At 50.9% G+C, this 26,110-nt stretch overlaps 1 protein-coding gene across 1 annotated transcript in view; it reads right to left on the bottom strand.

The window, feature by feature from the left end:
• The window catches only part of MFSD12 (major facilitator superfamily domain containing 12), a 32,487-nt gene extending 7,414 nt beyond the window's left edge, over positions 1–25,073 (bottom strand). The window contains exons 1-5 of the mRNA XM_053303613.1: positions 24,447–25,073; positions 8,068–8,278; positions 5,859–5,991; positions 5,224–5,421; positions 12–104 (exon numbers count right to left, since the gene is read on the bottom strand). Coding sequence (XP_053159588.1) covers positions 12–104; positions 5,224–5,421; positions 5,859–5,991; positions 8,068–8,278; positions 24,447–24,732 — 921 coding nt within the window. The 5' untranslated portion in view covers positions 24,733–25,073. The remainder of the gene's footprint in view (positions 1–11; positions 105–5,223; positions 5,422–5,858; positions 5,992–8,067; positions 8,279–24,446) is intronic.
• Between the last annotated feature and the right edge of the window lie 1,037 nt (positions 25,074–26,110).

The following is a 26,110-nucleotide window of genomic DNA, read 5'->3' as shown; positions in this document are numbered from 1 at the left end:
GTCAGACTCACCTTTGGGAGCAGCAATGAGTTGGTGAGGTACATGGCGATGTAGGTCTGGGAGAGGTTGACAATCAGTCGGGTGGACATGTACAGCATTGCTACCTGGAAGGAGAAACATGCACGAGGTTTCAGACTGCCTTCCTGTGGACTCTGCATTTGGGGCACATAGATTCCTGCCCCCTTGTTCCGGTGTTTTGAAATCGGGTGTGCCATTCCTCTTAACAGTTTGGCTTCTCTAGGACAGAGATGGGCAAACTTGGCCCTCCAGCTGTTGAACTACAACTCCAATAAAAACATAACCAGATGTTCATTTGGCCCATCTAGTCCAGCATCCTGTTTCATGCACAGTGGCCCCCCAGACGCCCCTGAAAAGCCCACAGGCAAGAGGTATGTGCATGCCCTCTCTCCTGCTGGGGCTCCCCTGAAACGGGGATTGAGATGCATCTTGCCTCTGAGGCTGGAGGGGACCTATAGCCGCCAGACTAGTAGCCATTGATAGCCCTGTCCTCTGTGAATTTTTCCAAGCCCCTTTTAAAGCCATCCAAGCTAGTGGCCATCACCACAGCCTGTGGCAGGGAATTCCATAGGTTAATTATGCGCTGTGTGATAAAGTACTTCCTTTTGTAGGTCCTAAACTTCCTGGCCATCAATTTCATGGGATGACTCCTGGTTCTCGTGTTGTGAAAGAGGGATTAAAATTTCTCTGTCCACTCTCTCTCCTCCATGCATAATTTTATATACTTCTATCATGTCTCCCTGTAGTTGCCTCTTTTTCAAACTAAGAAGCCCCAGGTGTTGTAGCCTTGCCTCGTAAGGAAGGTGCTCCAGGCCCCTGATCATCTTGCTTGCCATCTTCTGCACCTTTTCCAGTTCTACAATGTCCTCCCTAAGATACGGTGATCAGAGCTGTGTACAGTACTCCAAATGTGACCACACCATAGTTTTGTATAAAGATATTATAATATTAGCAATTTTATTTTCAATCCCCTTCCTTAATGATCCCTAGAATTGAACTGGCCTTTTTCACAGCTGCCACATACTGAATCGACACTTTGAACAAGCTGTCCACTACAACCCCAAGATCCCAATCCTGGTCAATCACTGCCAGCTCAGACCCCATCAGAGTATATATGAAGCTGGGTTTGGGGTTTTTTTGGCCCCAATATGCATCACTTTATACTTGCTTACATTGAACCATTTTTGTCTCCCACTCCCCCAGTTTGAAGAGATCCTTTTAGAAGACATGCCCTTGCAGAAGCCATGCTGGTTCTCCTTTAGTAAGGCCTGTTCTTCTATATGTTTAACAATTTTATCCTTAAGTATGCTTTCTAAAAATTTACCTGACACAGAAGTTAAGCTAACCAGCCTGTAGTTTCCTGGATTCCCCCTAGATCTCTTTTTGAAAACAGGCGTTCCATTAGCTACACTCCAGTCCTCTGGTACAGAGCCTTATTGTTAGGACATATTTTTGCTAGGAGATCATCAATTTCACATTTGAGTTCCTTTAGAACTCTTGGGTGGATGCCATCTGGCCCTGGCGATTTAATAGTTAAATTAAAGTGTTTTCAAGGGTTTAGAACAGGGTTTCTTAACCTTGGGCTCCCAGATGTTGTTGGAACTCCCATCACCCTCAGCCACAAAGGCCATGTCTGGGGATGATGGGAGTTTTAGTCCAACAACATCTGGGGGCCCAAGGTTAATAAAACCCTGGTTTAGGACATAATCTCTCATCACCCTAAGTAGGTCCAGTTCTTCAGCCTCCAAGCTTGAGAAGCTCAGTTCTGGAGTGGGTCTATGGTCAGTATCCTCTGCCGTGAAAGAACTCGTTCAGCTTCTCTGCAGTCTCTCTATACTACCTTAATAATCCCTTTCACACCCTCATCATCTAAGGGGTCAATTGCCTCCTGGCAGCTTTTCTGCTGCTGATATATTTTAAATAAGTTTTTCTTATTCCCCTTGACACTTCTAGCTATCTGCTCCTCAAAACTCTCTTTTTGTAATCCTTATTGGCTCTTTGCATTTCCTTTGCCAGAGTTCATGTTCTTTTCGGTTCTCTTAGTTTGGGCAGGACTTCCATTTTCTGATCAGCTGTGGTGACACAGTGGAGAAGCATCTTGTCTAGGGAGCAAGAGGCTGTGAGTTCGAATCCCCACCTGGATGTGCTCTCCAGACTGTGCCTAGTAAATATATATTTGTAGTCACCTATATTGGGCAGCAGTGATATAGGAAGGTGCTGGAGGCAGATGCTCACTTCAGTGACAACAGCAAAGGCATCATCTCATAATGCGCAGGTGATGGCAATGGTAAACCACCCCTGTATTCTATCAACAGAGCCACACGGCTCTGTGGTCGCCAGAAGTCGCCAGTGGACGGCAGTCGGCACAATCTTTCTTTTCTCCCATTTTCTGAAGGAAGTCTTTCCCCCTTTTATAGCTTCCCAGACTATTTGTTAGCGATGCTGGCGTCCTCCTGAACTTGGTGGTACCTTTCTGCCTTCTTGGTATACATGATTATGGTTACCCACAACCATAAAGTGGGTAGGCAAACCTTAGGAACATAGGAGAGGAGAGCTGGTCTTGTGGTAGCAAGCATGACTTGTCCCCATAGCTAAGCAGGGTCTGCCCTGGTTGCATATGAATGGGAGACTAGACGTGTGAGCACTGGAAGAGATTCCCCTTCTTAGGGGATGGAGCCACTCTGGGAAGAGCAAAAGGTTTCAAGTTCCCTCCCTGGCAGCATCTCCAAGACAGGGCCGAGAGAGATTCCTGCCTGCAACCTTGGAGAAGCCGCTGCCAGTCTGTGAAGACAATACTGAGCTAGATAGACCAATGGTCTGACTCAGTATATGGCAGTTTCCTATGTTCCTATGTTTCTATGTTCCCAAGTGCTTCTCTTGCCCGTCTTCCATCGCAGAAAGCAAGGCACATATGAGGCTGCCAGGCTGTTACCCATCCAGGAACTGACCAGACCTGGACCTGCTTAGCTTCAGCACCCTCAGACTGCCTAGAGATGTGCATGGAACCACACCTCCGCGGTCCGGCACTGGGGAGGGGGGCTCTTTAAGGGCAGGGGAGGGTGTACTTAGCCCTCCCGCCACTTTTCCCCCTCCAGCGCTCCCGGTTTTGCAAGCATTTGGGGCGGCAGGGTACCTTCCTGTTGCCCCTACCCCCGTTCCTTGTCAAATGGCTTCAAAAGCCTCACTGCGCATGTGCACATCGGGCGCACGCGATGCATGCGCGCGACGCAGACATGATGCGCACGACATGTGCACATGTGCAGTGAGAGAGAGTCCATCATCTGAGGGTGGGGTCTTCCCAGGGGTTATGAAGCCCGAGTAGCAAGCTAGCTAGGGCTATTTTCATTGATTGATTGATTGCATTTATATACCACCCCATACAAAGAAGTCCCTCGGTGGTTCACAATATATGCATTGGTGTTGTTTTGTTTTTAAACCCAACACCTCCACAAGCCCCATGATTTCACAAAGCTTCTTGTTCACACAGACCATCCCACTTAGATATAGAGCATGTGTCAGGTGACAAATTAAGAGAATCCCCAAGCAGTTCATGTTCCCCCCCCCCTTCTCTCTCTCTCTCTCACACACACACCAGCCCCCTCCATCTTGCCGTGGCTATCACTGAAAGCCGGCTTTATCTGCCAGAAGTGGTGAGTCAGTTAGCAGGAGCCTGTGGGTCTTTTGACACTTGATAAGAAAAACAGTTTGCAAGATGTTTGCTAGCAGTTTGCAAGATGTCAACAAACCCGGGCAATTGTTCCTGCAAGTTTGCTGAGCAACTGGGGCTCCTTCTGTGAACTTTGCTGTTTCTTTCACACTGTAATATGGGCTTCACCCAGATTTCAAAGGGCTCCATGCCAATGCCCTGAGGGACGAGGGAAAGCCTCAGGCCCTGCCAATAATATAGGGGAAACAGCGTCCCATACAGGACAAGAGATTTTTGCCGTGGATACAGGACTTCCTGTACAATACGGGAGCGTTGGGAACGCTACGCCAGTGTTGCTCAGCTTTAACACACTCCCCAAGCTAAGGTGGGGTGCGAATAGCTTTGTATTGCGTCTAGAGCAGGCTTCCGCAACCTGCGGCCCTCCAGATGTTGCTGAACTACAACTCCCAGCATACCCAGCCACAATAAATTATGGCTAGGGATGCTGGGAGTTGTAGTTCAGGAACATAGGAAACTGCCATATACTGAGTCAGACCATTGGTCGGTCTAGCTCTGTATTGTCTTCACAGACTGGCAGCGGCTTCTCCAAGGTTGCCGGCAGGAATCTCTCTCAGCCCTATCTTGGAGACGCTGCCAGGGAGGGAACTTGGAACCTTCTGCTCTTCCCAGAGCGGCTCCATCCCCTAAGAGGGGAATATCTCACAGTGCTCACACTTCTAGTCTCCCTTTCATGTGCAACCAGGGCAGACCCTGCTTAGCTATGGGGATAAGTCATGCTTGCTACCACAAGACCAGCTCTCCTCTCCAAGGAGAGGGGAGAGAAAACATCTGGAGGGCCACAGGTTGCGGAAGCCTGCTCTTGAGCAGGGATTCTCAGCGTTGGGTCCCCAGATGTTATTGGACTTCAACTCCCATATTCCCTAGCCCTAGTAGCCTTTAGTTGGGGATTATGGGAACTGACATCCAAAAACCATCTGGGCACCCAACGTTGAGAATCCTTGCTCTGGAGCACTGGTTCCTGACTTCAAAGCCTCTAGATGTTGCTGAACGCCAACTCCCAGGATTGAGTTGATGCTGGGAGTTGTAGTTTAGTGACATCTGGGGAACCAGGGGCCCAGAGGCGTCTGAAGGTTCTAAGAAAAGCTCCTGGCCTCTTCCGAGCCTGGGAAGAAGGAGGATGGTGCACAAGTGGTGATCCACTTGTGGAACTCTCTGTCACAGGATGTGGTGACAGCCAACAACCTGGATGACTTTAAGAGGGGTTTGGATAACTTCATGGAGGAGAGGTCTATCAAGGGCTACTAGTCAGAGGGCTGTGGGCCACCTCCAGCCTCAAGGGCAGGCTGCCTCTGAGTAACGGCAGGAGGGAGGGCATGCCCTCAACTCCTGCCTGTGGGCTTCCAGAGGCATCTGGTGGGCCACTGTGTGAAACAGGATGCTGGACTAGATGGGTCTCCTTGGGCCTGATCCAGCAGGGCTGTTCTGATGTTCTTATGAGGGTGTGCAGCCAGGTAGAGAGACCCCACCTCCCCACTCACCTGGTAGAAGGCTGGCTCCAGAAGCCAGTGTTTCCAGAGAAGGATGGGCTGAGCCGAGTTCTTTGGGCCCGGAGGGAGCAGAGGGGTGTGTTCTTCGGGCTCTGGCACCTGGGCGGGCAGGCGGCTCTTCTCCCGGGTGCCCAGATGGAAGAGGAGTGAGAAGACGGTGCCCACCCCCACCACAATCAGAGAGAGGTTCTGAAATGGGGGGGAAAGAAGAGGAGAAACAATGGGGCGGAGGAGAAGAGAGGCTTCCCCTAAGAAGTGGGGCTCAGCCGGAGGGGATGTAGTAAGGTACACTTGAGAACCTCCCCAGTTAAAAAACAAAAACACGATGCATAGCTTTTCAGCCAGGAAGACCCCCACGTGGCAACTGAAATAGCTAGCCCGTTTTAATAAGCCACAAGACAGAAATGTACAACTTCTCCTCCTCTGTGAATTTGATGGAAGGAAGCTTTGCCCCCATCTTGTGGCAGGGGGTTCCGATGGTTCACGGCGGGCAGGGCAAGACAGCATTGGAATGAGACAGACACCAACTTCAGTCTCTCACACCGCCTGGGAGATGTGGTGTGCAGGCTCTCACACCGCCTACAATCCCCGCCCCCCAGTTCAAGTGTCCACATCCCTTCACTCACCCGAAAGGTCGGGATGTCATGGCGTCCAAGGTGCTGGCTGTGATCTGGTGGCCCCGTGTGGCCCACCTGGAAGTGAAACAGTAGCCACGCCGTGCCATAGACAGTGATGTTCGCCATGACAGTGAAAGCATACCTGAGGACCAGTAGCATGGGAGGGAAGAAAGCAGTTAGAAGCTCCTGGGTAGGAGGAGGGCTGTGCCCCTGCTCTGCACGCCGAAGGCCCCAGGTTCGAATCCCCGGCATTTTTAAAAAGATGCTCGTCAAGCCCTGGAGGGCTGCTGCCAGTCAGTGATGACACGTCTCAGCCCGAAGGCCAGACTCAGTTTACAGCAGCTTCCTATGCTCATCAGGAAAGCCCACAGCTCAGTGATCGAGCACTTGCTTTGCATGCAGAAGGTTAAGAACCGAGAGAGACTCCGAGGAGCTGCTGCCAGTCAGTGAGGATGATACTGGACTCTGACAAATGGCCGACTCAGGGCAGGACAGCTTCGTGTGCACTCTTTAGAGGTCTCTCAGAAGTGTCATATTATATATATAAATATAAATTTCCAAAACAAATTCTCCTTAAAACTAAATCCAAATGACTCTACCTTATGGAGTCAAACCACCAGCCCAGCAATCACAGTACTGTGTGCTCAGACTAGCAGCAGCTTTCCAAGCAGAGAGAGAGGTTTCCCCCAGCTGTGCTGAGATCCTCTAACTGGAGACACTGGGGATTGAACCTGGGACCCGTGGCCTGCCAAGGAGAAGAGAGCTGGTCTGGTGGTAGCAAGCATGACTTGTCCCCTTAGCTAAGCAGGGTCTGCCCTGGTTGCATATGAAAGGGAGACTAGAAGTGTGAGCACTACAAGATAGTCCCCTCCTTAAGGGATGGAGGCGCTCTGGGAAGAGCAGAAGGTTCCAAGTTCCCTCCCAGGCAGCATCTCCAAGATAGGGCTGGCTGAGAGAGATTCCTACCTGTAACCCTGGAAAAGCCGCTGCCAGTCTGTGAAGACAATACTGAGCTAGATGGACCTATGGGCTGGACTCAGTATATGGTAGCTTCCTATGTTGCTAATTGTGATGTACCACTGAACTACTGGTAGGCATATACGCAGCCCTGGATAAGGCTAGAAGGGTGCAAAGCTCTTCTGCAATCAGTATCTTAGCATAGTTTTCATTCTGCAAATAAGCCAGGCACCCAAGATGACATCTCTGCCAGCCCTACCTGGAGATGCTGCCAGGGATTGAACCTGGGACCTTCTACATGGAAGGCAGGTGTTCCACCTCTGGGCTATGGCCCCACCCCCTAAGGGGAATATCTCACAGCGCTCACATGTAGTCTCCCATCCAAATGCAAACCAAGGCAGACCCAGCTTGGCAAAGGAGACCATTTAAGCTTGCTACCAGAAGACCAGCTCCCTTTCTCCTCTTTTTATCAGGTAAATATATTTATTTATTTTCATTTTATCAGATTTGTACAACGCCCCAAGCTTTCGTCTCTGGGCGGTTAACAATACCATAAAACCAGTTAAAAACATATACAAAACACTTAAAAACAATCTAACAATATAAAAATAAACCAGAGATTAAAACCTAAAAAATTTAGGAAGGAGAGAAAGCTTGGGCGAAAAGATGGGTTTCCAGGTGTTTTTTGAAAATTGCCAGAGATGGGGAGGATCGTATCTCAGCAGGGAGCGCATTCCACAATCTCGGGGCAGCGACCGAGAAGGCCCATCTCTGTGTCGCCACCAAACAAGTTGGCAGTAACTGGAGACGGACCTCCTCAGATGACCTCAATGGGCGGTGGGGCTCGTAGTGAAGAAGTCGCTCTATATATACAATATATTCTATGTATGTACCTGAATCCAAGACTAAGTTTTCCTTTGATACTATAAAACTGGGGTTGTCTTAAATTCAGGGTCCTCTTCCTTTCGGGTAAATACAGTATAACCTGTATTTTTTTTAAGGGGGGGACATTTTAAATCCAGAATCGTCTTCTGCTCAGGTAAATATGGTAAGCAATATGCGTTCCAAGCAGAATAGAAAAGTCTCATAGCATCTGGGTCACAAGGCCTCTCTCATCCTGGAGGCACCCAGGGCTAACTGGAGGGCGTGAAAGCAAGATTGCTGCCCCTGCAATCGCCCCTACTGGAATGCAGAGGTAGACTGCGTTTGAATGTGGAGGTTCCATTCAGGCTGAAGGTTTGGCTGCCTCCGGCCACCTTACCTGAAGGCTGTGAGCTCCACTTTCTCATGGTCGCTGGTGACCAGCTCTGGAATGAGTGAGAGGTGGGAGATTTGGGTGGCTGCCCAGCCAAACTGGAAGATGATGATGATTGGAATGAAGTAGATGAGGGCGGCCCACTGGGGCGTGTTTTCGGAGCACCCCAGGCAGGGGTTGAAGATGAAGGGGAAAGTGAGGATGACGCAGATTGTTCCTGAAAGGAGGAGAAGGAGAAAACGAGAGAAGAATTAGCATTTTAATCATAGCCTAACCTACCTCACAGGGCTCTTGTGAGGATACTACTACTACTAAACTTTATTAGCAGCCACATAACACATTGTACTCTGGGCTGCTCACAACAGAGGATTAAGACGTACAATAAAATCACATAACACATTAAATCATAACAGACAAAAAAGAAAAGAAAATACAAAATACAATACAAAGCAGCTTAAAAACTCATTTTAAAATTCGTTAAAATTCAGATCAGCTCTGAAAACCAAAATTTAAAAGGCCTGGGTCAACAAAAACCTTCTCTGTAGCTGCTCCTGGACTGTGGAATGCACTCCCAAGAGAACCTATCTGCTTGGCCTGGCCTGCCAGGGTTTTTAAACAGCTGTAATTGGTTTTTAATGTTGTAACCTACTTTTCAGAGTTTTAAAATTGTTCTGATAGTTTAATTGCTGTTTTATGGTGTTTTAATTGCTAATTGCTGTTTTACGCTGTTTTATAATTTCTGTCTTAATTGTTAACTGATTTTAATGGTTTTGTTTTAATTGTAAACTGCCCTGAGCCATTCTGGAAGGCTCTAAAATTGATTGATTGAATGAATGAATGAATAAATAAAAAAATAAAAAGTTCTTTACCTAGCATCTAAAAGAACAAAGTGACAAAGCCAGACAAACCTCACCGGGGAGGCTAGTCCATATACCAGCATGGTGTAGTGGTTAGAGTGCTGGACTAGGACCGGGGAGACCCGAGTTCAAATTCCCATTCAGCCATGAAACTAGCTGGGTGACTCTGGGCCAGTCACTTCTCTCTCAGCCTAACCTACTCCACAGGGTTGTTGTGAAAGAGAAACTCAAGTAAGTAGTACACCGCTCTGGGCTTCTTGGAGGAAGAGCAGGATATAAATGTAAAAATAATAAAAAATAATAATAATAAACGGGGTGCAACCACCAAAAAGGCCCCCTCCTCGGTAACCACCCACCTCCCCTCATTTGGCAGGGGCACCCGCAGGAGGGCCTCTGAAGCAGATCTTAAGGTTCGGGTAGGGACATATGGGGCAAGGCACTCTCTCAGGTAACCCGGTCCCAAGCCTTTATTTAATTTATTTATTACATTTCTATACTGCCCCATCCAAAGGCTCAGGGCGGTGCACAACACGTAAAATACAAAAACAAACACCATTTAACACAATCGACAAACAAAATTTAAAAACAGTTCAGAGTGATTTAAAACCAATTAACTCTATTTTAAAACCTTGGAAGGCCAGGCCAGACGAGCAAGTCTTTGGGGCTCTCTTGAAGGCCAACAATAAGGGTTTTTAAAGGCTAAAACCAGCACTTCGAACTGGGCCCGGAAACAGACTGGGAGCCAGCACAGCTGATGAGGCTGATGTGCTCAAAACATCCAGTTCCCGTTGTTAATCTTGCAGCCCTATCTTGTACCAGCTGCAGTTTCCGGACTGTTTTTAAAGGCAGCCCCACACTCAACGCATTGCAGTAATCTAAGCGAGAGGTGACCGGAGGCATGAGCAACTGGCCTTCCAAGGCTTGTAAAGCGTGGTTGTTTTTAAAAGTATTTTAATTGCTTTTAAATGGTTTTGTTTTTGAATTGTTTTTAGCACTGTGTTTTGAATTGTGTGTTTTTATGTCTTTTAAAAAGTTGTACACAGCCCAGAGCCTCTGGATGGGGTGGCTTATAAATGTAATCAACAACCACCACCACCTGGACAGAGACAGCTTGGCCACAGTAAGGCCACAGTTGGCTTATCAGCAGAAGCTGATAAAAGGCGCTCTGAGCTACAGAGGCCACGAGCCTCTAGCGACAGTGCTGGATCGATGAACACCCCCAAACTGCAAACTGGGTCCTTCAGTGGGGTGCGACCACATCGGGAACAGACTGAACATCATTCACCTGGGCAAAGAAACCACTGACCAACAGTACTTCCGTCTTGTTGGGATGGAGTCTCAGCTCATTCACCCTCATCCAGCCCATTACCGCATCCAAGCACCGATTCAGAACAGTCTCCGCTTCACCTGCGTCCGATGAAGCGGATAACACAGGAGGAAGGAGAAACCTTCTAAACCGCTTTGAGCTTCCCGGAGGACAAACAGGGCCTACTTTCCTCTGCTTTTAACAAGGCAGCTCCTGCCTGCCACTGGGCTTGCATCCTACCGTCAGCACATCGGCAACAACAGGGTGTTGCCTATACTTGGGAGTGGCCGCCATTTTGAAACAAGATGGTGGACTGCTTAAAAAAAAAAAACCCTCATCTGCCATCTTGTTTCAAGATGGTGGCCACTGCAAGTACAGGAAACACCCCTTTGTAACCCATGTGCCACCAGTCAGATGCACACCAAACTCACGGTGCACGGTACGGGGTCTTTGGTGAACCAGGCTGGGGTATTTCCCCCCCAGTCAGAGTCACCTAGGGCCCCCTCCCACATGCTGTGAGCATGGTTTGGACTGGACTGAAATGCAGAAGTCATTAAAGGGGGGACCAACACACAGAGATGGTGACCTCGAAGCTTTCTTCCCTGTGGAAGGCCGTCAAAAAATAACTATAAATCACATGCACTATAACCCTAATTGGATGTGGTTAGTAAGATCCTGTATGTGGGTGAAGCGTGTAAAATGGGATCAGAAGTCCCGGCTTGACCCTGTCAGTCATTCATGGTCACAAATGACTGATGAGGTCAAGGCAGGAGACTTCTGGCTCGTGTACTCACATAGGAAGCTGACATATACCAAGTCAGACCACTGGACCCTTGGTCTATCTAGCTCAGTATTGTCTACACAGACTGGCAGCAGCTTTTCCAAGGTTGCAGGCAGGAATCTCTCTCTGCCCTATCTTGGAGATGCTGCCAGGGAGGGAACCTGGAACCTTCTGCGTGCAAGCAGACAGGGGGCTCCTCCCAGAACAGCCCCATCCCCTCAGGGAAATACCTTACAGTGCTCACACATGTAGTCTCCCATTCAAATGCAAACCAGGATGGGCCCTGCTTAGCAAAGGGGACAATTCATGCTTGCTGCCACAAACCCCTCCTGTATTCTTCCAAAGACAACCACGGGGATCTGTGGTCGCCACGAGTCGAAACCGATTCGACGACACACATTACACTTCACCTTTACCACAAGACCACCACCTAATGGGGCAGCGGGGAAGTAACTTGCCTAGGGAGCAAGAGGTTGCTGGTTTTAATCCCCGCTGGTATGTTTCCCAGACTATTGGAAACCCCTATATCGGGCAGCAGCGATATAGGAAGATGCTGGAAGGCATCATCTCATACTGCGTGGGAGGAGGCAATGGTAAACCCCTCCTGTATTCTCCCAAAGACAACCACAGGGCTCTTTGGGCGCCAGGAGCTGACACCGACTCAATGGCACTACTTTACTTCCTGCAAGACCAGCTCTCCTCCCTCTCTCATGTACAGCATCTTATTAACAAGATCTAAACAGGGCTTCTATTCCTGTTATTAGGCAGAAAAAGATCAGGGCTAAATTGCACATTACATTAAACAAGCAGCCCTGCTGGATCAGGCCCAAGGAGGCCCATCTAGTCCAACATCCTGTTTCACACAGTGGCCCCCCAGATGCCTCTGGGGAGCCCACAGGCAAGAGATGAGGACATGCCCTCTCTCCTGCCATTGCTCCCCTGCAACTGGGATTTGAGAGGCATCTGAGCTCTGAGGCTGGAGGCGACTTAGATTAGTGGCCATCGATAGCCCTGACCTCCATGAATTTGTCTAAGCCCAAAAGCCATCCAAGTTAGTGGCCATCACCACATCCCGTGTCTGTGTATGATTTTTTAAACTGTAATTATAGTGGTTTGTGGGGCGGGGGGATCAGGGTGGCATTTGACCCTTTCTTCCCATGTTGTGGTCCCGGCAAAAATGCTGCTTCCGCCCACAGCTCTTGGCCACAGAAGGCTGCCAAAAGTGTCCTTTTTTTTCACTCACAAATTCTCTCTTTAACTCTCTCTCCATTGCAAACATCGTGACATAATTCTGCACCTGGACACCACTCTAAAGCCAAAAGCTCAGCTCAGACCCAGCTCCAGGGTCAGCAAGAAATCACAGGCTGATCACCATCTGTGCAGAGGGAGCGAAATTGACACAGGAACCGGATGCTGAACTGCTAGGAAACTTGAATTGGCTTCTGTGCAAATTTAGTTTACCCGCCTCTAAGTTATGTGCAGACACAGATACGTGTGTGGGTGTGCGGCAGAGGAAGAAAAACCAGTTTCACTAGGTCAAGGGAGAAAGCAGTCCAAGAGCAGCAGAATGAGGCAGGATCCTATCAATTTTGCTGTTTTACCCAAACTACTCTGGTCCGCGCATATATTCCGGCAGCTTCCAAAAGGTATTTTTCCTTGCACTTTCCTTGGTTCTGTTCCCAGCATGGCCGCTGTGGCTGGGAACAGAACCCCCTGCTTCTCCGGGCATGCGTGAAGACGACGCAGATCAGTTTCTCAACGCTTGGGAAAAGCCGTGTGAGCCACGCTTGAGATCTGCCAGCTTGCAGTCTGCAGCGTGCCGGGAACCCGAGCCAACTACGTGGAAAGCTGTGCAGAGTGAGACAAGCACGAGAGCCTGCTAAATGGAGCCTCCATGTTCAGTGGCAGTGTACAGTACCACATGCTGGGGCCCCACTGGAGAAGGAAAGCACCTCTGGGCCCTGTTTGTAAGCTTCTGGAGGAGGTATCCAACTGGCCACTGTTGGAGACACAATGAGGCTGTTCACACAACTGGAAACTGGGTAGGAGAAGTGTCCCAGACAGGTGTGGGAGCTGCACACGCTCCCAATTTTCAGTTGTGTGGGAGCAAATAAGCAGGTAGGAGGAAGAGGGAGGAAAAGTGATTGTGTGGGAACCAGGAGCTGGGTAGGGCCGCTTTTAAATAAGAACAGCCCTGCTGGATCAGGCCCAAGGAGGCCCATCTAGTCCAGCATCCTGTTTCACACAGTGGCCCACCAGATGTCGCTGGGAAGCCCACAGGCAGGAGTGGAGGACATGCCCTCTCTCCTGCTGTTACTCCCCTGCAACTGGTACACAGAGGCATCCTGCCTTTGAGGCTGGAGGTGGCCTGTAGCCCTCCGACTAGTAGCCGTTGATAGACCTCTCCTCCATGAAGTGATCCAAGCCCCTTTTCAAGCCATCCAGGTTGCTGGCTGTCACTACATCTTGTGGCAGAGAATCCCACAAGTGGATTATTCATTGTGCGAAAAAGTAACCTCCGTTTGCTGGTCCTAAATTTCCTGGCAACCAATTTCATGGGATGACCCCTGGTTCTAGTGTTATGGGAGAGGGAGAAGAATTTCTCTCTCTCCACTTTCTCCACACCATGCATGATTTCTCATGAGACATCTCTCATGTCTACCCGCAGTCATCTTTTTTCTAAACTAAATAGCCCCAGGTGTGCCTTGCCTCTCATAAGGAAGGTGCTCCAGGCCCCTGATCATCTGGGTTGCCCTCCTCTCTGCACTTTTTCCAGTTCTACAATGTCCTTTTTAAGATGTGGTGACCAGAATTGTATGCAGCACCACAGTTTTGTCTAAGGGCATGATAATATTAGCATTTTTATTTTCAATCCGCTTCCTAATGACCCCTAGCATGGAATTGGCCTTTTTCACAGCTGCCGCGCATTGAATCTAGACTTTCAACGAGCCGTCCACCACGACCCCAAGATCCCTCTCCTGGTCAGTCCCCGACAGCTCAGATCCCATCAGCGTATACTTGAAGTCTTCCTCCTACTTTGGGCAAAGGCTGGGTATGAAAACTGGATCGGGCAGCACCTCCTTGGCCAGCGCCTGCCTCCCACACAATCACTTCTCCTCCCTGGCTGTCTGCTCCCACACAACTGAAAACTGGGGGGCGTGCACAGCTCCTAAACCTGGACTTGTCCTGCCCAGTTTCCGGTTGTGCGGACGCCCCCACGGCCAGATTTCAGGCCTCCCACGGAAACCGCAAGGTCAGCCTTCTCCGTAGCTCGTCCACATGACATTGCGGGCTTAGTCACCGTGTGGGTTACCCCCATGCACCACAAGGCGGGCCCTGCGGTGCAAGCCTGACGCTTGCTCCCTGTTGAGCAACGGCCTAGCGGCCTGCTGGTCACAAGCGAGCCTTATCAGCTGGTTGCAGGCGAAGATTAGCAACTGTCTGGCCCTCACAGTCCCACTCACTTCGGTTTTCTCACCTTGGTCCTCAGCTGCCAGCTGGTGGTTTTCGCTTCCTCAGAACAGGAAGCGAGACTGATTCAGATTGGGGTGGGGTGGCCACGCGGAGTGGAAGCACGTGGCCAGGGGGAAACCCCACCACAGCAGTTGTTCCCGCTCAGGTTAAGAGCCAGAGCTCAGCGTTAGAGTCCCTGGTTCAAGCCCAGCAGCCTCTCCCGATAGGCCTGCTGCCAGTCAGTGTAGAGACAATCCTGACCTAGAGAGACTAAGGGCTAGGCTCCGTAGGAGGCAGCTTCCTAGGAAACTGCCTCCTACAGAGCCTTCTCCAAGGTTGCAGGCACGAATCTCTCTCAGCCCTCTCTTGGAGATGCTGCCAGGGAGGGAACTTGGAACCCAGATGCTCTTTCCAGAGCAGCGGCTCCATCCCCTTGAAGGGAATATCTTCCAGTGCTCACAGTTCTAGTCTCCCTTTCATATGCAACCAGGGCAGATCCTGCTTAGCTAAGGAGACAAGTCATGCTTGCAACCACAAGACCGGCTCTCCTCTCCTGTATGATGTTCCTAATCATACAGCCGACGCTGGCGTGCTTGTGGTTGCTCATGCAAACAGCACACTTGCAGAGAGGGCGGCGAGCCGGATCAGAACCAAGGTGAGGTCTGGGGGAGCTTTGCCCCACCCCCACCCCCCAGTCTCATCCAATCCTGCCCATACAGCGCGTGCTATTTGGTGCTTGGTCCAATCTGTGGCAGCATCGCCAGGTGGGGCTGGGGGGACTGAACAGCTGCTGCCAGCCAGAGCAGATGATGCTGAGCCAGATGGACCAAGCGCCTGACTCTGTAGAAGTCAACTTCCTATTTCCCAAAACAGTTCGCCCACAACTGCATCCTGATGCTTCTCCCAACAGAGATCATCATCATGACTGTTGGGTTTATTTTTAAATAAGAACATAACCTGACTTTTCACTTCTTTAACCTTTTTAACTTCTTTGTTCGATTTGGTAAATTTTATTACTGTTATTGTGTTTTGTTTCTATTTTATTGTTGTGAGCCACTCCCAGCAGTAGTGCTCTGGAGGGGTGGGGTATAAATATTTCAAATGAATGAATGAATGAATTAAAATAAACATAGGAACAGCTCTGCTGGATCAGGCCCAAGGCCCATCTAATTCATCATCTTGTTTCATACAGTGGCCCACCAGATGCCTCCGAGAAGCCCACAGGCAAGAGGTAAGTGCATGCCCTCTCTCCTGCTGTTGCTCCCCTGCAACTGGGATTCAGAGGCATCGTGCCTCTGAGGCTGGAGGTGGCCCACAGCCACCAGACTAGTAGCCATGGATAGACCTGTCCTCCATGCATTTGTCTAAGCCCCTTTTAAAGCCATCCAAGCTGGAAGCCACCACCACATCCCATGGCAAACAATTCCATAGAGTACTTATGCATTGTGTGAAAAAGTAGTTCCTCTGGTCGGTCCTAAATTTCCCAACCTTGAGTTTCATGGGATGACCTCTGGTTCTAGTGCTGTGTGTGTGAGAGAGAGATTTCTCTGCCCACTCTCTCTACTTTCTACATGCATAATTTCATACCCCTCGATCATGTCTCCCCTTAGCCACCTCTTTTCCAAGGTAAAGAGCCCCAGAGGCTGTAGCCTTGCCTCCTAAGGAAGGCGCCCCATTTCCTGAGAAATCTCATCTCCCCACAGGAACCTTTGAAGTTGGCCGGCTGGGATGAGTTCCTTGCCCTGCGCCCACCCAGATCAGATTCCCGTTAAAAAGGCTGATTTGTAAGAAGGGGAAGCATTTCTAGGGAGGGTCTCTGGAAATTTGATCATCCGATGACCAAGGATCTCGTGATCTGGCAACGAAAGAAAGAAAAAGAGGAAGGACCCAAGCCTCGATTCTCCTTTGCCTCAAAGGATCTCGTCAAAACCTACAATTCACCCACAATTTCGCTTGAAAGAGGAACTTGGATATCCGAAAAAAGGAAAGCCCCGGTTTCAATGCAACTTAACCCCCTCCAAATTCTTCCACAAGACTTTATTTCCTCAATGCATCATGCTATCTGCCCTTCTCGCTTCTCCTTTACCTGCTCCTTCGCAGAACTGCAGCAAAATAGGACATTTCCCCTGCCTATCTTTGGCTAATAAGACCATCTCACCTCCAGGGTAGTCTCTGGCTAACTGAGCAAAGAAGCACCTTTTAAAAGTGGTGATTTCTCTTTACTGAGCAGGGGGAGAGCAACTGGCCCTATCCGTCCCCAGCACAGCAACCCTCCAGTGGCTGTTGCTGATGTTTATCTTATGTTTCTTTTTAAGATTGTGAGCCCTCTGGGGACAGGGAGCCATTTCATTTATTTATATGTAAACGGCTTTGGGAACTTTTGTTGAAAAGTGGTATATAAATATTCAGCATATTCGTCGTAAAGTTAGCTGCACAAGACACAGCCTCCATCAGTGCAAAACCTCTTCGGCAACCTCTTTGGCAAAAAGCTCACTAGAAAAAAGCAGGAAGGAAAAGCAAAGTTGAATCAGAAAACCAATTCAGAAAGTTAGGGGATTTCCCCCGCCCCCCCACAGTTAAGCAGAAAAACGCAAACCCAGAAACTCTCTGATGCCTTGAGCGTGAAACCCTGAAGCATAAGAAAAGGGAATTGTTAAATTCAAGCGAAGCGTTCAGTAATCCGGCACCCGGCTCTCACTGGCAGGAGTCCAGTTTTTCATCTTAAGAACATAAGAACAGCCCTGCTGGATCAGGCCCAAGGAAGCCCATCTAGTCCAGCATCCTGTTTCACACAGTGGCCCCACCAGATGCCTCCAAGAAGCTCACAGGCAGGAGTTGAGGGCATGCCCTCTCTCCTGCTGTTACTCCCCTGCAACTAGTACTCAGAGGCATCCTGCCTTTGAGGCTGGAGGTGGCCGATAGCCCTCCGACTAGTAGCCATTGATAGACCTCTCCTTGGTATAATCTCCTCTTCTTGGTATAATCCATTTCTAAGATGTTTATAAGTGCATCTGTTTCTTCTCTTTTAGAGAGTTCTACTGCAAATCAAAGAGGCTGCCATGAAAGCATCACCAAACCAGGTCAAGGTGCCCTCTTCAAAATTTGGGTTCAAGTTCTGGTTTGGCAGGACTGTGTTAAGTCTCCCGTTTAGACACCCAATGAACAGGCAGATCCGGCCACTTTTGAGAGGCTGTCTAATTCATGGGGAAGCTAGCAACACAACAGATCCTTAGAAGGTAAGAGCTGGTCTCTTACCGTGGTAGCAAGCACGAATCGTCTCCTTCGCTAGGCAGGATCCACCCTGGTTTGCATTTGAATGGGAGACTATATGTGAGTACTGTAAGATATTCCCCTCAGGAGATGGGCTGCTCTGGGAAGAGCACCTGCATGCTTGCAGGCAGAAGGTTCCAAGTTGCCTTCCTGGCATCTCCAGGCACAGTTGAGAGAGATTCCTGCGTGCAACCCTACAGAAGCTGCTGCCAGTCTGTGTAGACAACACTGAGCTAGATGGAAAAATGGTCTGACTCAGTATATGGCAGCGTCCTATATTCCTAATGCTCACTTTGTCCCAGGAGTGAAGTACGGACAGGGTATACAGCTTGTCCTGTGTATAAAAACTGCTGAAGGACAATTTGGAATTTTTAATACACCGAAGAAAAAACAGGGGAAGTTGAAACGCGTTTGGCTTTCCCCCCTCCTCGGCATCTGCCTCAGAATGATGCTTCATCATGACACGGTGTTATTCCAGAGGCATTCTGGGAAAAACCAAGGCAGCCCAACAAAGCCTACCCCAGAGTGTGTGTCATTTAGGAGATGGTTTGGCTTTGCTCAAATTATTATTTATATTTATATACTGCTTTTCAACAAAAGAGTTCTCAGAGTGGTTTGCAAAGGAAAGGAGGAAGGGAGGAAGGGAGGAAGGAAGGAAAGAAGGAAAGAAGGAAAGAAGGAAAGAAGGAAAGAAGGAAAGAAGGAAAGAAGGAAAGAAGGAAAGAAAGAAGGAAAGAAAGAAAGAAGGAAGGAAGGAAAGAAGGAAGGAAGGAAAGAAGGAAGGAAGGAAAGAAGGAAGGAAAGAAAGAAGGAAGGAAAGAAAGAAGGAAGGAAAGAAAGAAGGAAGGAAAGAAAGAAGGAAGGAAGGAAAGAAGGAAGGAAGGAAAGAAGGAAGGAAGGAAAGAAGGAAGGAAGGAAAGAAGGAAGGAAGGAAGGAAGGAAGGAAGACAGTTTCCTGTCCCAGAAGGACTCACAATCTAGAAGGAAACATAAGATAGACACCAGCAGCAGCCACTGGAGGAATGCTGTGCTGGAGATGGATATGTCCAGTTGCTCTCCTCCTGATAAACATAAGGAGAATCACCACTTTGAAAGCACCCCTATGTGGCTCCTAGAGAGGAGACCTGCCTTTTGGTGTGGGAAAAACATCAGACCTAGCCGTGCCCTCAAGGCCATTCTGTCACCAGCGAAAACGCCAGCGTGATCTCTTGCCTCAAAGTGGACTTTGACCAGTGCTTCCGCAGTGACCGGAAACACACCCACGCCGCCTGAGAACAGAGGTCATCTTGTCTCAGATTTGGAACGTTCCAGTCGGGCAACCAAGAATCCACTCCAGTCAGCTGCTTTGGGGGAAAAGACACCAAACGCTTTTTGAACTAAGAAGCTGCCAGATGAAAAGATGAAGGAGAAAGAGGTTGGGGAGATCCAGGACGAGACGTGGGTGGTGGAGGAGGAAGAGACAGTGGGGAAAGCCACAAGAAATGCAGGGCTTATCCCCACAAGGCTGGAGCGCCATTCAGTTCTGCCTCCTGATTTTTGCTCCTTGGAAGGCATCACCGGATGAAACGTCGCATACCAAAAAACTTAAGTGGAGGTTAGATTTTGCAGAGTGACTAGTGTCACTACCCTCTGCTTAAGCTTGTGTGTGCATGTACGTGTGCACATGTATAGACAGAATATAGAGAGAGAATGCACAGGAAAAGGTGCAGAAGAGGGCAACCAAGATGATCAGGGGCCTGGAGCACCTTCCTTATGAGGCAGGGCTACAGCATCTGGGGCTCTTTAGTTTGGAAAAGAGGCAACTATGAGGAGACATGATGGAGGTGTATAAAATTATGCATGGAGTAGAGAGTGTGAAATTTTTCTCCCTCTCTCTCAACACTAGAACCAGGGGTCACCCCATGAAACTGAAGGTTGGGAAATTTAGGACCAACAAAAGGAAGCACTTTTCCACACAGCACATAATTAACCTATAGAATTCTCTGCCACGGGATGTGGTGATGGCCACCAGCTTGGATGGCTTTAAAGGGAGCTTAGACAAATCCATGGCGGACAGGGCGATCCATGGCTACTAGTCTGGTGGCTGTGGGCCATCTCCAGCCTCAGAGGCAAGATGCCTCTTAATATCAGTTGCAGGGAAGCCACAGCAGGAGAGAGGGCATGCACATACCTCTTGCTTGTGGGCTTCCCAGAGGCATCTGGTGGGCCACTGTGCGAAACAGGATGCTGGACTAGATGGGCCTCCTTGGGCCTGATCCAGCAGGGCTGTCCTTATGTGAGAGGGAGAGAGAGAGGGGGGGGGGGGGAGAGGGATTCAAGTGAGTTATCCCATTTTCCAAATAATTCAAGGTCCCGTTCCAAGAACATTCTAGCATAAGGCTTCCGAACAGGTGGGTCCTCTAGATAGGAGTTGTAGTTCAGCAACATCTGGATGACCCACCAGTTTGGAAGCCCTATCAGACAATTCTCATTCTCACCCCATTCCCCCCACCCCACCCCCTTAGTAAGAGAGGCTGTTGGATGCCACCAGCAACTGAAGCACGCTTCCTTGGAAATCATCCCCATGGGAAACATATAATAATCATGCCTTCTTCTGCATGATCCTCACCGCACATTAAGGTCATCTGAGGAGGTCCATCTTCAGTTACCACCGGTGCACCTGGTGGCGACTCAGAGGCGGGCCTTCTCTGTAGCTGCTCCTGGGCTGTGGAATGCACTCCCGGCAGAAATCCGTAATTTGAGTTCATTATTGTCTTTCAGGAGAGCCCATATGACCTATCTGTTTGGCCTGAACTTCCAGGGTTTTTAAATTGTTAACTGTTTTAAATTGTTTTAAATATTTGCCCTGGTTTTCCAGGGTTTTTACTGTAACTGTTTGAATGTTTAATTGGTTTTATTCTGTTTATATAGTTTTGATTTTAATTGTTAACTGGTTTTAATTGTTTTTATTCTGCCATGGGCGATGAAGGCAGCGATTCCAAACATGACTACAAGGGAGCACGTCCTTCTGAACACAGTGGCATGTCTTTCCACGTAAACACAAAGGATTCCGCCTGGCTGTTAATGACATCTAGTTTGAATTGTAATTTCAGTGCATTTTAATCGGGTTAAAATACTTTCTGATGTTAATTGCCTTATTATGCGTTTAATGCAAACTTCCCCGAGCCACTTTAGGAAGGGCGTAATCTAAACCAAATATATAGATCATAAATAAAAATAAAGTTGTGCTTGGGTGCAAGCAACCTGAGGCGCAAGAGAGGCCGGTTTGGGGTCGTGGGCATACGCCAGCTCTAAGGGGTGGAAAGAGTCAGACAGAACTTTCCAGGACAGCCTACAAGGGTGCGTTGCAAAGCAATCTGAGATCGCCATCAGATATGCTCCTCTGGTTCAAGAAGCAGAATGACCAGGAGGCGTCTGGAGCCCTTGTGACTGTTAGGAATACAAAGGCTCTGAGGCAGCCCAAGGAACTGCGGCACCCAAGGTGAGGCGCCCAATGCCGTCTCGCCCCCTGCCCTTCCAAAATGGACCCTTACAAGCTCTGAAAGTGGCACCGGGGGCCGAGGCAGAGGGCAGGTGGCCAGAAGCCTCCTTTTCTCCTCCTGCTGCTTCTTGCAAACTTTGCAGAAAGTGTGGGGAGAGAGGCACTCCTTACAAAGCTTGCGAGGGTCAGAGTGGTCCCAAAAAGCTGCTCCGATGGTGGTGGTGGTGCTGGGCCTCTTGCCTCCCTGCTGGCACCCCAGTGGTCTGCTGTCTGGGGAAACAGCCTCATGAGAGGGTTACCCCGAAAGGCTAGACAGCGGGGTATGAAGGGATGGGGCCGCTCTGGGAAGCTTGCATGCAGAAGGTCCCAAGTTCCCTCCCTGGCAGCATCTTCAAGACAGGGCTGGGAGAGACTCCTGCCTGCACCCTTGGAGAAGCCGCTGCTGCCAGTCTGGGTAGACAATACCGAGCTAGACAGACCAAGGTTCTGACTCAGCAGAAGGCAGCTTCCCAAGGAGAAGTAACTTGTTCCTGAACACACAGACAGTTTCCTCCTTCGCAAATAACGTCACACACGCCAGTCCCGCCCAGAGACAACGAGGGGAAGAGTTCTGGCTGGCCCACAGGCCCACTCGCAGCTCTAGAAGAACTTCCCAGCAATCGCCGAGGCATGGCAGCCTGCAGAAAGAGCACCAGAGAGAGTCCAGGCAGGATCCGTCCCGGGTGCAGCATTGGCATCTAACGGTGCTCGCTGCAAACCAGGAGCCAGCCAAGCACATTCTGGGAAGGAAGAACCGGGCCTTGGCAGGCTCTGGAAGAGATGGCCGAGGTTTATGAAAGTATGGACGGTGTGCAGAAGAAGGGACGGACGGACAACGCCTGCCATTCAGCCATCTGGAACGGATCCAGCAGGTTCAGGCATGACCGAGGGAAGAGCTTCTTCCGACACAGCAGAATTAGTTTCATTTCTCAGAATCCAGCGGTACAAGAGATAGCACTCGCTTAAGCAGCTGTTTTGTTTTGTTTTGTTTTTTTTAAAAGAAAAGAATGAGAGAACCCAGGACAGGATGAGCCGCTGTGCTGGATTACAGCAAACTCAGCACCCTCCTTAGAACATAGGAAGCTGACTTATACTGAGTCAGACCCTTGGTCCAGCTAACTCAGCATTGCCTACACACCGGCTGGCAGCACCTCTCCAAGGTTTCAGGCAGGAGTCTTTCCCAGGCTCCCAGCCCGCATGCCAAGCAGGGGCTGGGCTCAGCTGGGCCATAGTCCAGGGCCTCCACCACTGCTCCCCCAACAGGGATTCCCAGATGTCGTTGACTACCACTCCCAGCATCCTCAGCTGGTGGCCTTTGGCTGGGGATTCTGGGAGTTGTAGTCAACAACATCTGGGAGGGGGAACACTGACCTCCACACCCCCTGGGGGCCCCCAAATCCTTTTTAGTCTGTCCCCGGTGGTGTGCGCGCCGCTGGGCATGATGGTGACCTGAGCCAGGCCAACAAGCGTGACCTCTGCTTTAGAGACAATGTGGGTGGGGTGGGGGGGGGGGAAAGAAATATGGGGTTGGGTGGGAAGATGTTAAGCTGCATGTGGAAATGTCTCTGCTAATGCCTATTTGCACCAATAGAACTTTTTATAGTCTTACATTCTTGTGAGTTCAGTTACTGTTTGTGCCCTCAAGAACCCATGTGTTAAAGACACTGCATATGTGTAGGGCAGGCCTGCTCAACTCAGGTCCCACAGCTGTTTTTGGACTACAGCTCCCATAATCCTCAACCACTGTGGCCAATAGCCAGGGATTATGGGAGTTGTAGGCCAACAGCTGCAGGAGGGCCAAAGTTGAGCAGCCCTGGTATAGGGGGATGATTTTTCACTTACAGCTGGCCAGCGGGGGGGGCGGGGGGGCACTGGCTTTAGGGCCAGGCTCCAAGATTACCAAGGAGCACCTCTGGCTCTACCACTGAGCGAAGTCCTCAGTCAGATGCCACCAAGTAGCCTGCAAGGAGGGTGGGAAGGCCACAGCCCTTCCCCAGCAGAAGCTGCTGCCCAGCAACTTGTGCTTGCAGGTAGACTGTCCCTCAGCATGGAGGCTCCACATAGCCACGGGGACTAATAGCTGAGAAAGCCCTTCACGAACCCTTCTTTGCTTAAAAAAAAGAAAGAAACAGAACACCTAATCGAGAGGCCCTCACCACCGCAGCTCCCTAACATTAGTTATGTGTTTTGTGGATGGGGAGAACATTTCCTCCATAAAGGTTAGCGCAGTGGCGATCAGCCATAACACTTCCTGTTCAGAGACAGCATGTGACTGAAGTTCTCAGGAACAGCAGTGGGAGCCTAGTACTACCCCTCCCAGCCAGCCTGTTTGTGGGCTTCCCAGGAGCCTCTGGTTGGGGTTCAGTTGTTGGAAAAAGAGTGCTAGGCTTGTGCTATTCAGAGATGGCACATATCACGCCTCTCCCCAGAATGCCAGGATGCCCTCGCACAAGGCAGTCTACCTCTGGGCATTGGATGCTGTCCTTAGAGAGCCCTGGCGGGGTGCAGGGCCCGGGGCAAATCAGCCAGTCCGGGGCCCCTTTCCAGTTAATTCTAACAGGGGTTAAAAGAGCGGGGCCCGGGGCAGTTACCCTGCTAAGGACAGCCCTGCTCCCCGCAGAATTCCAGGACGCCCCTGCACAACAGGTTCAGAGGTGGTCTACCTCTGGGCCCTGGATGCTGAGCTTGTGCGGCAAGCACCCAACAAGGGGTGGGTAATCCCTTTCAAGGCTTGCTGGGTGGACACATTTTCTCAGCGGCAGAGAGAAGCAGGATGCTGGAATAGATGGGCTTTTGCTCTAGCAGGGCTTGGGTTCAAGGGAGAATCTATCAACAGCCTGCCGACCAGGAACAGATGAACAGAACCACCCTGTACTCAAGGACAAGCAACAAGGTCCAATCCAACAGAGCTCTTTTACCACCTGCCCCGTTTATGAAACATTCCTAGATACTCAACACTTACCAATAGCCCTTGTCTTGACCACATTTTTATCCCAATCTTCTTCCAAGAGGGCAGCCTGCACCCCCACCCCCTGTGAGGCAGGCTAGGCTGAGGTCAAGCTAGGCTAGCTCAAGGGTCCCCAGTCAAATGGCGCTTTGAACCTGGCCCCTCCCAACGTAAGTCCTAGCCGGACACTCTAACCACTAAACAACTCTGCCAGCCTGCCAGCCACACGCTGGCCTTCGCAGCGACCTTACCGGCGAGATGCCAAGACTTCCTCCGGCCGTAGCGCCCGCAGCCGCCGGCCTGGTCCGCCTCGTAGCCCACCAGGGGCGTGCAGAAGCCGTCGGCCACCTGCCCCGCCAGCAGGAGCGCCCCCGCGTGGCTCGTGCTGTAGCCCAGGACCGAGTGGAAGTAGACCAGCAAGTAGGTGAACCACATCGAGGCGCAGAGGTCGTTGAGGAAGTGGCCCACCGCGTAGCTCAGGCGGTCGCGGAGAGGCAGCGGCCGGGGCGGCGGCGGCTGCAGCAGGGGCTCGTCCATGCCGCCCCACCCGGTGGCCTCCCTGCGCGCTTCACAAGTTACCCGGCGCGCCGGCGCCAGAGGGCACCCGCCGTGCGTAAAGGCGCGCCGGCAGAGCGCATCAGCTCGGTCGTGGGTGGCTGGAGGGCAGGCGAGCGCTCAGGGCGGGCCCGGCCCGCCCAGCCAGACCCGGCTGCCGCGGGGAGAGGAGAATGCAGGGAGCCGCGGAGATCTGCGCAGCCATGCGCCCGCCGAGCGCCTTTTATGACCTCTGGGAGAGCCCCTCCGCGCTGCCTGGCTGGTGCGCGGCGCCCCCAGGCGGGCTGCCTGTCGCCACGCAACTCTCCTCCGCCTCCCGGCGGGCAAGCCAGGACACCGGAGGCGGGGAGCTAGCCAATGGCGAGGCCCGGAGGCGGAGTCAAGCCGGCTCGCTTCCCCAAACCCGATGCTGACGTCTCTCCCCTCTCGATTCCAAGCCGCTTCGCGCTCCAGTTGTGGGCGGGGCCCCCAAGCATTCCCGGCGCCCAGTTCCGAGCAGAAGGGAGCTCCACTGAGTGACCTGCCTGCTGCAGCCGACGGGAGGGGTGCTAGCCGACCGGCAAAACACGCCCGCTCTGCTCTATAGTAGCAGCAGCCAGCCCGGACCATTGCCAACGTTTTACAGGGCCCTTGCTGGGCTCCTCTCGTGCTTCCAACAGGAGCTCCAGACCCTCGTGAAACGTTGGCGGCCCAAAGCACAGGACCTTTGTGGAACTCTCCGCCTCAGGGGACCACGCGAGCTTAGATGGCTAGGGACGGGACTGAACTACACACAGGGAGGAAGAGAACTTTCTGCCGGTGGCAGGCGTTCTCGGACTCGGGTCCCCTCCAGAGGCTGTTGGAGGACGACAACCTTCCACCATCCCGCCAGTGTGGCTGGGCAGGATGACAGAGCACCTGGCGGCCCTGGGTTCAGGTCTCTGCCCTCTCAGGTCACGTGGCTGGGAAAGAGCTCTGGCTGCCTGGGACCGTGGACAGCTGCCAAGTCAATGACTCTGACGGGCAGCAGCTGGTCTGACTCAGAATAAAGTCATCTGCGTTTACGGTAATAAATAAACAAAACAAAATAAAACAAGGAAGGAAGGACGGAGGAAAGGCAGCCTGCTGTTCCAAAGCGCCGCTGCACGTCCCCGCGGTGACTCAGCCGGGCAATTTTCCTGACCGGCTTTTCCCGCAGCATTTAACCCAGGCGACTGAAAAACCGGTGCGGTCAGTGCACCCCTGAACATACGCCCCTGCACTTGATTCAGAGGAGGCCAAGGTGGCATCGGACCCTCCGGCGTGGCAAGGGTGGAAAGAGCGCCCCGTTGCACGCCCCTAGCGCCCCCCTTCTCATTGCAAGGGGGTCGTGAGCATCCCG

The sequence above is a fragment of the Hemicordylus capensis genome, chromosome 2, assembly GCF_027244095.1.
Source record: "Hemicordylus capensis ecotype Gifberg chromosome 2, rHemCap1.1.pri, whole genome shotgun sequence".
In the NCBI taxonomy this organism is placed as follows: Eukaryota; Metazoa; Chordata; class Lepidosauria; order Squamata; family Cordylidae; genus Hemicordylus; species Hemicordylus capensis.
Note: the sequence above shows the minus strand (reverse complement) of the source record. Positions and strands in the feature narration are given on the sequence as shown.